A 13,260-nucleotide genomic window follows, 5' to 3' on the forward strand; every position below is an offset into this window, starting at 1 on the left:
TAATTGCTTCTGTGGTGAAAAAGCATGATTATGCAAAGGAAATGAGAACTGTTTTCCTCTCACTACCGCCCACTACGTCTGACATCTGTTCTCCACCTCCACAACACTTTTTACTTTGCGTATCCCTCTGTCATTCTTCATCAGACTTCCCTCATTTTTCTCCTCACCTTTTGTTCCCTCTTCCTCAATATCTCCCTCTCTCCCTCCCTCTCTCTCTCTCTCTCCCTCTTTCCCTCTCTCTCTCTCTCTCCAAGCTTCTGTGGCGATCCTCAGAGATCTGTCTTCACACACATACTGTGTCGGCAGTGTGAGGGTGATAATGAAGTGTCTGAGAAAAGAGGATTAGGTGGAGTGGTGGGCATCATCCCTGCGGTATAAATGCTCATCTCTCCCTAAGGAAGGAAACATGGAGCGTCTTTTACTTCAGTCCAGCTGGCTGTCTCGGTGTCACTCTAAGCTTGCATACTGGGATGACTGCTGTGACCCTCAGGAGGCAACAGTGAGGGGGTTAACGCTACGACAAGCACAGCACCTAGGGGACACTTTGAGTTTCACCCGCCTGTTTATTCTGCCAGGCTGAGAGTAGCATAACACTGGCAGTGGGAAAGTGAAGATTTTCACCAGGGGAACCGGCTGACACAGAGAGAAAGATAAATAGTTGGTGAGAGAGAGACAGAGGAAGAGAGGGAGAGACAAACTCCTCCTCTTCCCTGTGGTCTGACAAAAAGATGGCAGCTTTCCTCTAGAGCTCGCTCGGCCCTCCCTAGGCAGAAACCTCACTTGTAGGCGCGCGGCCTGTCAGAGGCAGCTAACTCGGCTGCCCCATGAGATATGCAGAAAGCTTGACAGTTTGTTACTAGTTGGCAAAGGGCGACCAAAGCAGGTCAGTCTATGCAGAGGATACAAAAAGGGTAACTAATCGGCTACAAACCAGCTCTTTAGAGATGTCCACAGAAATGTTATCTTATGTCTACAGCCCGTTCAAAAACTCGTTATTATCTGTGAACTGTCACTTACTCGTGCCTCAGGTCTATACACCACCCCAATGCAGCCATAAACATTATGTACTTGAGAGCCATTGTGATTGTAGTTATTGAAATTATGGCATGTACCGTTTAGGCCCTCAGCGTGCACATGGCCCTCTGCTGTGTGAGGCAGGCACAAAGTAAAGGTCCATTAGCCAGCTATAGTTAACATACCAGAATGGCACATAGTACATTTAACTCTCAAAATGGAGAGTAATTTCCTAACCGCTGAGATTAACAAAACATGTGCTAATACACCCATTTGGTGTCAGTAGTTTGTGGAGCTACCTCCCATTGTGTCCTGGTCTCATGTAAAAACTGCATCAAAAAAGGAGAACAATCACGTGCTGTGCTAAACCAATCCAGACCCAGGTTCAACTCAAGTCCTTCTCAATACGAAAAAGCACAGTAATCAACTCGAGCACACTTGTGTCTATATGTCCTGCATACGGTGATCATATTAAAATAAGAGTCAAACTATTAGTTCGTCCAAACGTAACGTGCTGTTAAGACGTGGTGATTCTACCTGGACTGGGGGCTTATTGACTCAATGGCTCTTAACTGATTACTCCACTAGTTCCCCAATTACCTTCACTAGAGTAAAATACAGAGTAGATGACATGGACAGAACCCAGAAGTAAAATGAATTAATTTCTATAAAAACTTCTAAACAAAGCAAACAGAAACATTAGTTTTGATACTGAACTACAACCATAAACTCTTTGATAGTAAGCTCTTTCATATTTCACTGTGTGTACTCAGTTCAGGCTGTACATGAAAAAAATAATAATAATTGATTTCTAAATGTTGGAATGTGTATTTCTCAATTCACCTTTTGTCTCACCTGTCTGTTATTGGAAAGCCTCATTTTCCTAATATAAACTTTGCTCGGATTGCTTGTTGGACAAATTCTTGAAAGCGTTTTGAAAATAACAGGGTTTCATATGATTGGTATATTGTCGTGTCAACCGTCTCTGAATCATTTGCGAGCATGTGGCTAAGCTCTCCGAGCCTCTTGTGATGTCCTTGTAGTCGCTTTTCTGTGATTGGTGAGACTTTGGGATGGGGTAGTGCCCTGCTAAGAACTGTCCCCGCCTGTCAGATCTCATCAATCCTTCCTGCATCGCTGGGGGCAACCGGACCAAAACTGACCACTGAGTCAACTGACAAGACAGCTCAGCATCCAGTTATCCCAGAAGAAGAATCTCACTCAAACACAAGCACACTCAGACACGCACATTCAGACAGACGGACATGCCAACCCACAAGCAAATGTGTGGAGTCACTTTTGCACGTACGCACACACACGCACACATGCAAAAGAACATTGGCAGCCTGAGTGCAGGATCTAACCCCAAAACAGCCACAACAAAGCCTGAGCAGGACACAAATTTGCTCTGACATTGAGGGTGGTAATGCTTTGAGTTGTCTAAAATGACCCAGAAATTCTGGTGCACAGAGGAAGGTTTGGTTGGGGAGGTGGGGAGTCATGTGTGATGTAGTGTGGTATAACTAAATTGACACTTTCTTGCCCCCTTTTCAAATCCTGTGGTGGTATCCTCATTCTATGCACAATGAGGGGAGACAGAATAAGGTGGCTCCTAAAACAGGAATGCAGAGTCTTTGTTGTACAAACACATGTGTATTATGCTGAAATATACATATGATAAGTTGTACAATACAGTGTGGGACTGAAGTCAAAGGCCACCTTTGTTTTCTGTGAGTGAAAGAGAACGAGAGTGAGAGATTGAGCGAGAGTGAGAGATAGAGCGAGAGCAAGGCTGCAGGTCTGCCGAGGTCAAACACAAAGGAAAACCAGTAACTGCAATATGTTTACAGCAGCAACCCTGAGGGGAGGACCCAACAACAATATTGCATGTGGTTATTTTTAACTAAATGATTCAATATGGCTTATTGTAATGCTTGTATTGTTCCCTTACAAACACAACATATATGAAAAAAGGAGGGGGGGAAATGCAAGCATAAATATACATGTTTTTTTTAAAACAATGGGTAATGCTTATGCAATCATTTTATGATAATTTCAAACACTTTGCTTCAGTTCAAAATGAGACTCCCTAGCCTCTGCTGCCTCGAGGCTTGGCTACTGCCCCGGGGTTTAGGGCTGCAGCTGGCAAGAACTAGCATTTCAAACTGATAAGGCCCCAAACTTTCTCAGTTCTTTGGTTCAATAAACGATCGGAGAGATCCGAGAGTAGTGAAGTCCTCTACCTCAAATGACCCGTCAGTGGCAGGAGGCAGTGAGACTCTGTGGCAGTGTGAAAATGCTATTGCAAATAGGAAGGTAGGTTACTGAGAATCTCTGGTGCAATTTTCAATCACAAAGATAAAACCCTATATTCCTCTCAGCGTCTCGACTATAAGCGGAGCAAAACTGAAAACTGCATTGTTTGATACTCTTTACGGCTTAGAGGTAAGAAGAAAAAAAGAACATTCATCCTGGAAACAAAGACTGTAATCAATTGTAATCAATTTTCAAAAATCAAACACTGGGAATATGGCCTCATCATACATTCATTCAATTATATTGTAAAAAAGTTTAGCACATGAAGAAAACGCAGCTGTCAAGTAAAATCAACAACAAACTCAAATACAATATTATTAATATTCTTTCTGAAAGCGTGGCACAAATACACTCTCTTGAGGGGTTTTCAGGAAACAAGCCAATTTAAAAAGGGGCACTCTGTAAATTTTCAGCACTGGTAACACAGAGGGAGGCCGAACATTGTTCGTTTGCACGCACCACCCACATAGCAGCGATACAAAGCCGCTTTAAATACGTCAAAGTTTACTTTTAAAGCGAACTGAGAGCGTCGGAGGAGAGGCGTCTCTTTGAGCGATGCAGTGCTGTGCAGTGCTGAATGGTCCTGGTTAGATCAACAAAGCTTGCTACACCATAGCTAGACACCGAAAGCTCCGTACAGTTTGATATGCTGATTTGTGCCGTTAAAAGTTAGGGCCTTTTCCTCACCCACACTGCAGTTCCAGAGATCAAGTGATGCCGTCAACTAGGTAATGACATGACTGCCGCAGGCGACGGCCCGGCAGCTTGATTTATACGTGGAGACAGAGATGAATGATTCATAGGCTAAGAGAGGGATACCAGGTCACGTGGCAGCTATATGCCCCTCTCTCCTCTTATTCACAGACACACACCTCTCCATAAATGCCTAAGAACACTTTCTCATAAGCGTAACATTACACAGCTGGCCAGTCCAGTTACCATCGCTCGTAATGTCTTTTTCTCTCCCTCCTTTTGTTTCTACAACTCTTCATCACCCTCTTTCCCTCTCGTTTTCCTTGACTCCATGACCATTTCCTCTCTCCTTCCCATTATAATACAAAGCTAATCCTAAATATGGAACCCACTGTTGTAGGCTCAAATGAATGGCCCAATCATTCTGCATCAATTAGTCCATCCATCATTGCTGATTGGACGAGGAAGGGTGGGGGGGTTGTGGTCTGTTCTCTGCGGTGGCAGACAGAGATGACATTAGAGAGAGCTATCACGCTGAAATGCAATTTCCATTACTTTTGGGTTCCGCAGACTGCAGTCCAAACGATGACCTTGTCCTGATGAATTTAGTGGAATGCCCTCTAAGTGACGTCATATCTGTAATAATTGGGTGAAATGATCTGACAGTGTGGGGGCACAGTACATCTCGTACATCATGATAATTTTTCAATATAATGACCATAATGTTTCCACTGAGATGTCAGTGTACTTGACATAACTGTATATAGTCATATGGAGCTCAACAACTGCTAACAAGGAACAATACTGCTACACAGATATAATAAAACATAGAATAAACTTTGTTGATATAGACAATAAATAGATGGGAGTTGCAGAGTTTTTCGGGCATATTATACAGTCGGTGCACTGGGATGCAATTTAATAAAGGCAGGCAACACTTGAGTGGTAGCATACAGTGCAGTGTTAATGCATAACTTAGAAGTGCATTACACTTGGGATGTGTGAACGTAAAGTTGTTTTATAAGTTTAATAAGTCAGTGCAATTTACAAAATTACTTCTCTGCCCATGAAAAGTGAGGCCAATTCCAATATGTTTTTTTATTTTTTATTTTTGTATTTAAATGTCAGGGGCTCAAGAGGGCAATCCCATATTTGGATGGCACTATTAAAAGAAAGCATGAAGAGTACAAATGCAAAGCCTTGCCCTACCCAGATGAACGGTAGATAAACTGCACATACTTAAATCCCACAGACAGAGGAAGAGAATACGAACGTCTTCATGCTGTGAGTTTACCTCAGAAATACTTGCTAACAGCAGGACCAGAAAGACACACATTCATAGCAGTGCCTTCTCTAACACACTTTAAAAAGCACATGGAACATTACAGCACATATACAAGGTGGACCTAGATCAGGGTGTAACTAACTGCCCACTAAATATGAGGAGATAAGTGAATCCCAAGGGTACCGCGCTGACTGAGGAATCTCTGCATTCAATTTATCATTTTACATTATTTAGGCTACTCCACGGGGAAATACCTTATCTCTGTCATAAGTTATGCTAATGGATGGTACTACCATCTGTGAACTAAAGACAATCAGTCAGGCATAGTGTGCAATCGATGAGTTATGAGAATAATATTTCATATTTGAGTGATCAATCATATAGGGGTGTTCTGGGGCTTCCAGTGAGCTGATTTGGTTGTGACGGGGACATAAGGCCATTTGACCCAAGCCATCACACAACACCATCCTATATCTCACCCTGTACCCCTCCCCCTGCACAGAACACCATGCCCCTGTCTCTTTCAATCTGCTCAATAAACAAGCTTGGGGCAGGACCCAGACAGAGGATAATGGTTCACCTGGAGGTGACAGGAAAAGAAAACAGAGCTCTTCTTCGCATAACGAATGCAGATAGAGATAAGCACGCCAAAGCACCCAGGAATCTTGATAAAGGATTATCCAAACATGTCCCAAACTAGATCCTTTTTTTTTTTTTAGCATGCTGGAGCACGCTTTTGGAGGAACAAGTACTGTGGTTATTGTCCTGCTGAAATCTTAATGCTAATTGTATGAAGCCATAATATTGATGTTCTACTTCTGTGGTCGGAAAAATGCACTGAAAGCAGAAGCTCTCATGTTTCACCCAGCAGCCAGAGCTTGGACATTATGCTCCTTCTGCTAATTCCATTAGTCATTTACAGGCCTTTGTATACACATCATTTTCTCGGCAGAGCCACTTAGCATTGCTTCGTTGAGCCATTGCGAGTCAGTGTCCGATGCCATCTTCAGTTGCAGAGGAGGGCAAAGAACCATATGATCACCGCCGCGGCCCGACATAATCACAGCGAGCATAATTAATCTCATACATTAGAATGTGTTGGGTACTTGCTATGACTCACACCACAGTTTAGGAAACTTGTGAGGGAGGAGAGCCAGGGGGAAACAGCACTTCAGCCTATGTTATGCAAGCAATGACAAAGGCTGGCGAGTTCAGTGAGCGTTAGCAGCCCGTGGCCAAATTAGCCAGCGTCAGGACATACTAAACAACCATGCATCTGTCCCGCTGCTTGACTGGAGCAAAAAGAGAAGGCTGAACCTGAGAAGAACGATTTGTTTGGGTGGTCTAGTTAAAGCCCGGTGCTAAATGGGCTACGGTTCTGGTTGGAAAACTAATCAGACCATTTCCCCTGCTGGATGGAGACATCAAAGGAAAATGGAGCTCCCTCTCTCTGGCTACACGGGGCCTTGTGGTATCATTACATGGCTCAGTGTACGTGTGTCAGTGGGTCTGTGAAAAGGCGACAAAGTGTGTGTGTGGGGGAGAGGGGGGGTAGAGAGATAGACAACATGATGTTTACATTAAGTCTACTCTCTTGGGCCTGTGCCAGCATCCAGCCATGCTGTGACTCACATCACAAGAGCAACCTGGTACCATTCATAATTAGCCTCTATTCACAGAGGCCTCATTTAGCATGCTATTATCAGAGATCATTGTTATTTCCCTCTATGTATGTATGAAATCCCAGAGAGACCAACATGCCTAACGCAGATAACAGTGCTATTTTGGTTAACCCCATTGTGTACATAATACTGAAGACGTATAACCCAGAGAGAATTCCCATCAGTGATTTCTAAGGATTTAATGGGGCATCGGGGCGTGAGGATGTTTTCTATTCTTTTTATGTATTCTTAACTAATGGAAGGAATATAATAATCTGTTTTTTGGGAACGGACAAATCTCACAGAGCGCTTCATTTTCACTTATCTCCACCCTTTTTAGCCAAAAACACAATTACCAAAAAATAACTTTATTGTCTGCTTTAGCGTGACCATCACACTTGAATTAATAATAAAAATATAGAGAGAGGGGAAGCTTTTCACGAAAAAATATGCCTCCACATATAGGGAGTGGTATGTAAGAGAGTGGTTGGTGGTAAACTAAACTTTTCTCCCATAAAGTAAATACTTTGTCCAGTTTTCACATACTGGCAGGAGGCCCACCTCAAGAACTGCGCAGACTAAACATGGCTCAGGTGTGTGAGGCCAACATGATGGATCATCCTGTTGTGAAGCTGCCCCTCTGCAGTGCCCCGAGAAGACAGCTGGGAGATAAGGCCGGCCCTATACGAGAGCACATCTCCACTTCACATCTATCCTCACCGCCACCAAGGCAGGAGGTCTTCACATGCCAAACCACAGATAGGGGTGGAGTGAGGGCCAGGGTGAGAACAGAGAGAACAGTTTTGCAGGTTTAGCAGCCATCGTCTAGTGATAAAGACACTGGAAGATAAAGCCCCTCTTGGCCTTGTGCAGATAAAAGACAAAAGCTGAGAGCTTTGTTTTGGGAGGAAAAGTAACATTTTCAGCGAGATAGATAGATAATGATAATCTCTCCTTTGGCCAAAATAACCACAACAAGCTGCAAAAGAATGCACAAATAATAAAGTAGACTTGTCGGGGTTATTATTAGTACAAGAAAAGGTGAGTCTTAGCTTTTTACAGGGAGTTGACCTTGTATCTTGTGCCAGTAACTTGGTAGGAATAGCGTCGCTGGAAGTCAATTAAGAATGAAAGGAGGCTTTGCTCTCAAAAAAAGTCACCAGCTACAATTAGAATTCCTCTGGAGTTAATAAGCACAGTTGCAGGTCACAATCAACCAAAATGTTTTCTTGCAAGTATGACATTAAAGTTCCCAAAACGGCAGGAGATTTTTTATTTATTTTTTAACTTTGTCACATGTTTTCCGGTTCAGTCATTCACCTGTTTGCGATAGGATCTTGGAACTATGTAAGACGGCAGATGCGGAAGCTCCTGAAGAAAACTCATCCGGGCATGCCAAAAGGGAATGTAGTTTTTCATAAAACTTTAGTTTTTCTGTGGTTTTATTTCAGATCCGGGTTCTTTAGGCCTTGTTCTTTCCAACAAGGGGTGTTATTAGTATGTGTGAACTTGTTAAGGATCTGAAGTACACAGTACAACACGTCAGAAAGCGCTCAAAAAGCATTTTCGGCCAATCTTACTTAGATCATGCTGGATATTCATAGTTATGATGAAAACATGTTATGAAATGTTTTTTAAATTAAAATATAGATTAAAAGAATATATATATATATATATATATATATATATATATATATATATATATATATATATATATATATATAACATAACACAATTATTATAACTCATTTGGGGTTTATATAACCAATTTACTGATAGCACTTTGTATTTTGACTTTATTTAAGAAATTGTACTCTCTTGATTCCTGTTGTTCTTAGTTCGTACTTACGGTTAAATGCACTTATTGTATGTCGCTTTGGATAAAAGCGTCAGCTAAATGACATGTAATGTAATTTAATTACTTCAAGCTGCTGCCCATATAGGGTCATGGGGCACATATGACATGCAAGATCTCACCTTCCAATGTTGACAAAATCCCCCAAAATCAACTTCATTTGACTGCTGCTGCGTTAAAGCGAGGCAACCTGTAACACCCTGACGCCTATAACTAGTGGAGGACTGACCTCGATTAATCAACCAGGACACGTCTTCCAAGATTCTCAGAAGTGTGAAAAGGTGATTTGCCACCAAATAACAATAATGAAAACATAAGAGCAGATTAAATTGCCTCTTGTGTTTCTCCGTTTGTGGCAAATGAACACTGAAAGTTGACTGCAGCAGAGACGGACGCCAATCAGGAGGACAGTATACCCGCTTTACAGGGCTCTGCTTAGTTATGGAGATGTGACTTGGCAACCTCTGATCTCAATCACAGAATATTTTTCGATGGCTGTGCGCTGAGGGCACTCCATATCGCTGATAGAGATTGGGTACAATGCTAGGCAGCAACGGCTGGAAAGTTTGCAATCTTCACCGTGGATCCGACAAGATGAGGGCCACTCTAGGCTGCACGATGAGGGGAATAAGCTTTCAACAGGCTGGGTACACTCTGATGGATGCCATGCGCACTTAGCAGCTAGCAATGCTGCTAATTGGTGTTGCTTTATCCACATCCCTCGCATTTTATGACTCATATCTCAGACCAGGTGTTCAGATCACAATAATAATAAAACAGGAACAAGTGCATAATTTCTCTTTTTTAAATTTTTTCTTAAACCAATTTCTTTAGTGGGACTGTAATTTGGAGAAACATTTTGACAGATACAATTCTGTACAGTAAGATATTAATGTCACCAGTATAATAATTTTCTTTTTGTTCTATTATTACAAAAATCTGAAAAACATGGAATAGAGTCTTTTTTTGTTTATTAGTTGCATTAAAGAAATTAAAGATTAACTCCTACAATAGTAATCATGATAAAGACCCACGACACACTCAACATAAGAACATGTCTTAGATACGGGCATGTCAAATAGATTACAGATCACATAAAATGTTATAATGTCTACTGTCCTGGTTTGGATCACCCTGTGAGCTGGTCAGGGGACGGTGACAGATTCAAAGTGACACCCACAAATGGATAAACAGACAGAGTTGAAGCAGTGACCTTATTTCATTGTCACACTATTCCAGCATATCATCAAAAAATTCCCCTTCAGAAGAAAAAAAATTTGCATTCCACGTCTAACTGGGTGCATTTTTGCCCAATCTTATCTTACTATGGCGAAGAATGATTATTTCAATCATGTCACTGTAAAAGTCAAATTTAAGAAAAGAAGAACAGTTGGATTGGGCAGTTCCCAACCCATTATTCCCACACCACGGTCGGCTGCCTCATATTTCCTCCATTGCTTTGATGATAATGTTCTTCGGCAGGCCGCTAAAGTAATGACCATCTCTCAGAGAGGCACAGTGCAAGGCTGCACTGCGCTTTAATGTTTTGGCCTCAAATTTAACACAGACACTTAGAGCAAAATAGACACTTAAGTATGCAATGAACCTGCCGAAAAATACAGATGTGCCATATAAGATGGGATGAGTGCAACTTTAATTGCTTTACTACCTTGGGAACAAGCAATGAGATGATAAAAAGAAAAACAAAAGGTGTTCACTCACCTCCCCCTCCTCCCAGAAGACTGGAGTTTGCTGAAAAAAGAGAGAGAAAAAAGTACTCAGTAAACTTCAGAGAGAAAGCAAATATAGATAAGTCAGCAATTTTGGGCATGAAAGTTTGGACTGTTTAGCTGCACCTGTGGGATTTTTCAAATATACAACTTTTTGATCTGAAATTTGTTCTGAAACTTAATTATCAAATGTGTCAAGCACACATCCAATGAACGGAAGTATGACTGACAGCTTTCTCGAGATTGACAATGGAATAGAATGATTCATGAAACCTCCAGGATAATTTCACAGAAAAAGAAAATTGAAAGAGCCTTGAATGATCATGATATGTACTGTATTTTTTTGTCGCATTCTTCAGTTAAACCTGTAATCACACGTTTGAATAGCTGTACCTGGCAATACAAGATTTCAAAGTAATATAATCCGAGAACAGACACCCAAAGGTAACAAGAATCTCATCCAAAAATGTGTTTATCACATCTCCAACAAATAGAAGTGATCATTGTGTGTGTGTGTGTGTGTGTGTGTGTGTGTGTGTGTGTGTGTGTGTGTGTGTGTGTGTGTGTGTGTGTGTGTGTGTGTGCGTGTGTGTGTGTGTGTGTGTGTCTGTCTGTCTATGTGTGTGTGTGTGTTTCTTTGAATACTAAATTTGGCAACAAACGTGCGATTCAATCCGCAGCTAATTCTAATGCACTCGACTTGGCAGATTTCTTCTTTTGGAAACACGACAGGTTATGGCTCAATAAAAAAGATGTGGTTCATTAAAAGTAATTAACAGAGGCTTGAAGTTTGAGACAGTTGAATCTACTGCTGCTCAACAGAAAAAAGCAGATTTACCACATGGCTTTGTCGGGGTCAGTTCTTTATTAGGAGCTGGTCACGCAAATCGTTGGAAATAAGCAGAGAGTTGCTCTTCAGTGCAGGATCTGTGTGCTCAAAGAGCGAGGCTCCGTTCTGGGCGACATAGACATGTAGAGCATCCTAAGAGTAAAGCCTCGCTCACTGTTATTCTGTTGTCAGCTTTAAGATAGTTTAGTATACAAACACTCGTGGTATTACTGAGCCCCGTGTTGTCTATGCGAATCCCCGACATCAACTATATTTGTGGAGATTGCATCATTAAAATCCGTCAGTTTGAGACACCCGTTGCACATGAGGAGAAAGATTAGAGGGGATTTAAAGTACATCTGTTAATTTGGGTGTTTCTGAGAGTAGGTAGCCGATGCGTTTGAAGTGCAGTTCATCCAGCGGGCATTGGAAGAATCCTACACTGCAACATGTCTTTAATGATCTTCAAATCCAGCTACAGCATTGGCTATCATCAGCAGGGAACGCTACGCCATTAAAAGCTTATTATTTCTGGAAAACGTTTTGGCGCACAAGCAACAGATAATGAACAAGCGGTAGAAGGGAGCGCTCTTCAGTGACAGCCACACAAGTCTTGTGGACATTTTTTTTTTTTTGTGTGTGTTGCCTGATTACGTGAATGAAGGGGACTTCTGTAGTTCACTCAGTTTCCACACCTTTCTGTGGCACCATTATGGCTTGGCATTGTTCTCATCTGAGCGCCACACATATGAGTGGGCAAGGGGACAAAGAAAGCTCTCCCACTGCAGAATGTGCTCCATCAAAGGGCTTTTGTTATGTGCGTGCGTGTGACTGTGCATGACTGAGTGCGTGACTGTGTGCGTGATTGCGTGTGTGACTGTGTGCGAGTGTGTGTGTGTTTGCATACAGTATGAGCATAACATACACACACACACAAGAAACAGCAACTCTAACAGGGATGTACTAACAATCCACTGTCATGTTTACAATAGCACCTCTCCAGGTTTTTCTGTGATGAAAAAGACACTTGTGCTCCGCCAGCTTTTGTTTAGTTCAGGATTCTATCAGCAACAACAACAAGCACACAACTCAAACATGCATTTCCATGAAAGAAACTGTTTCTGTTTACATTTCAAAAACATAGTAACATGTAGTGAAAAAAAGTAAATGCATTATCACCAGAGTAACTTGCAGTAGGACGTATGTGTAGCTTTTCTCATGATGTTAATGTTTTAAGCGTGTTGTATATTTATTAACAGCACAATGGAAGAATAGTTCCAGTGCCAGTTCAAGGCAAGCTAATAGTCTTCAGCAAAGTCTATCATCATTGTCTAGTCTCCTGGGGAGTCTTCCTATTCCTGGGCTATTAAAACACTGGGGTTTAATTACCTGACATTATGGAAATGCGTACCTGAGGGGGGCGCTTCATTTACTCCACACCTAATCAGAGATTGGAGATGTGGTTGCTAATCAGTCTAACACAACTCAACTGTGTGTGTGTGTGTGTGTGTGTGTGTGTGTGTGTGTGTGTGTGTGTGTGTGTGTGTGCATCTGTCTGTCTGTCTGTCTGTCTGTCTGTCTGTCTGTCTGTCTGTCTGTGGTGGTGGGGTAGTGGTACTAGTGAACAGGATAGTTTAGAGATTGAGATGCTAGATGCTTTCTAACCACATGTGACTTGGTGTGATCACGGCAATAGCCCACTGGGAGATGAGGCGCGTTCGACAGCCATCTCATCTCTGCAGTGGGTTTGATAAATATGGAAGTAGGGAGGGGTAAAAACGCTGCTTTATGCCTTTTCATTTCCCCTCTCCCTGCCTCCTCTCCTTTAACGATCAGAATGTCATGAAACGTGTTTTGGCAGTTTATCTTAAAGCACA

General features: G+C 42.0%; 1 protein-coding gene across 4 annotated transcripts in view; it reads right to left on the reverse strand.

Moving 5' to 3' along the window:
• macrod2 (mono-ADP ribosylhydrolase 2) overlaps positions 1–13,260 on the reverse strand; it is a 377,376-nt gene that overhangs the window by 256,282 nt on the left and 107,834 nt on the right. For all 4 annotated transcript variants that reach the window (XM_068568505.1, XM_068568504.1, XM_068568506.1 and 1 more), the window contains exon 4: positions 10,547–10,576. In XM_068568505.1, the coding sequence (XP_068424606.1) occupies positions 10,547–10,576 (30 nt within the window). The remainder of the gene's footprint in view (positions 1–10,546; positions 10,577–13,260) is intronic.

Source organism: Clinocottus analis, unplaced genomic scaffold (genome assembly GCF_023055335.1).
Source record: "Clinocottus analis isolate CAN_PGR_092001 unplaced genomic scaffold, fCliAna1.0.p SCAF_8, whole genome shotgun sequence".
NCBI classification, from domain to species: Eukaryota; Metazoa; Chordata; class Actinopteri; order Perciformes; family Cottidae; genus Clinocottus; species Clinocottus analis.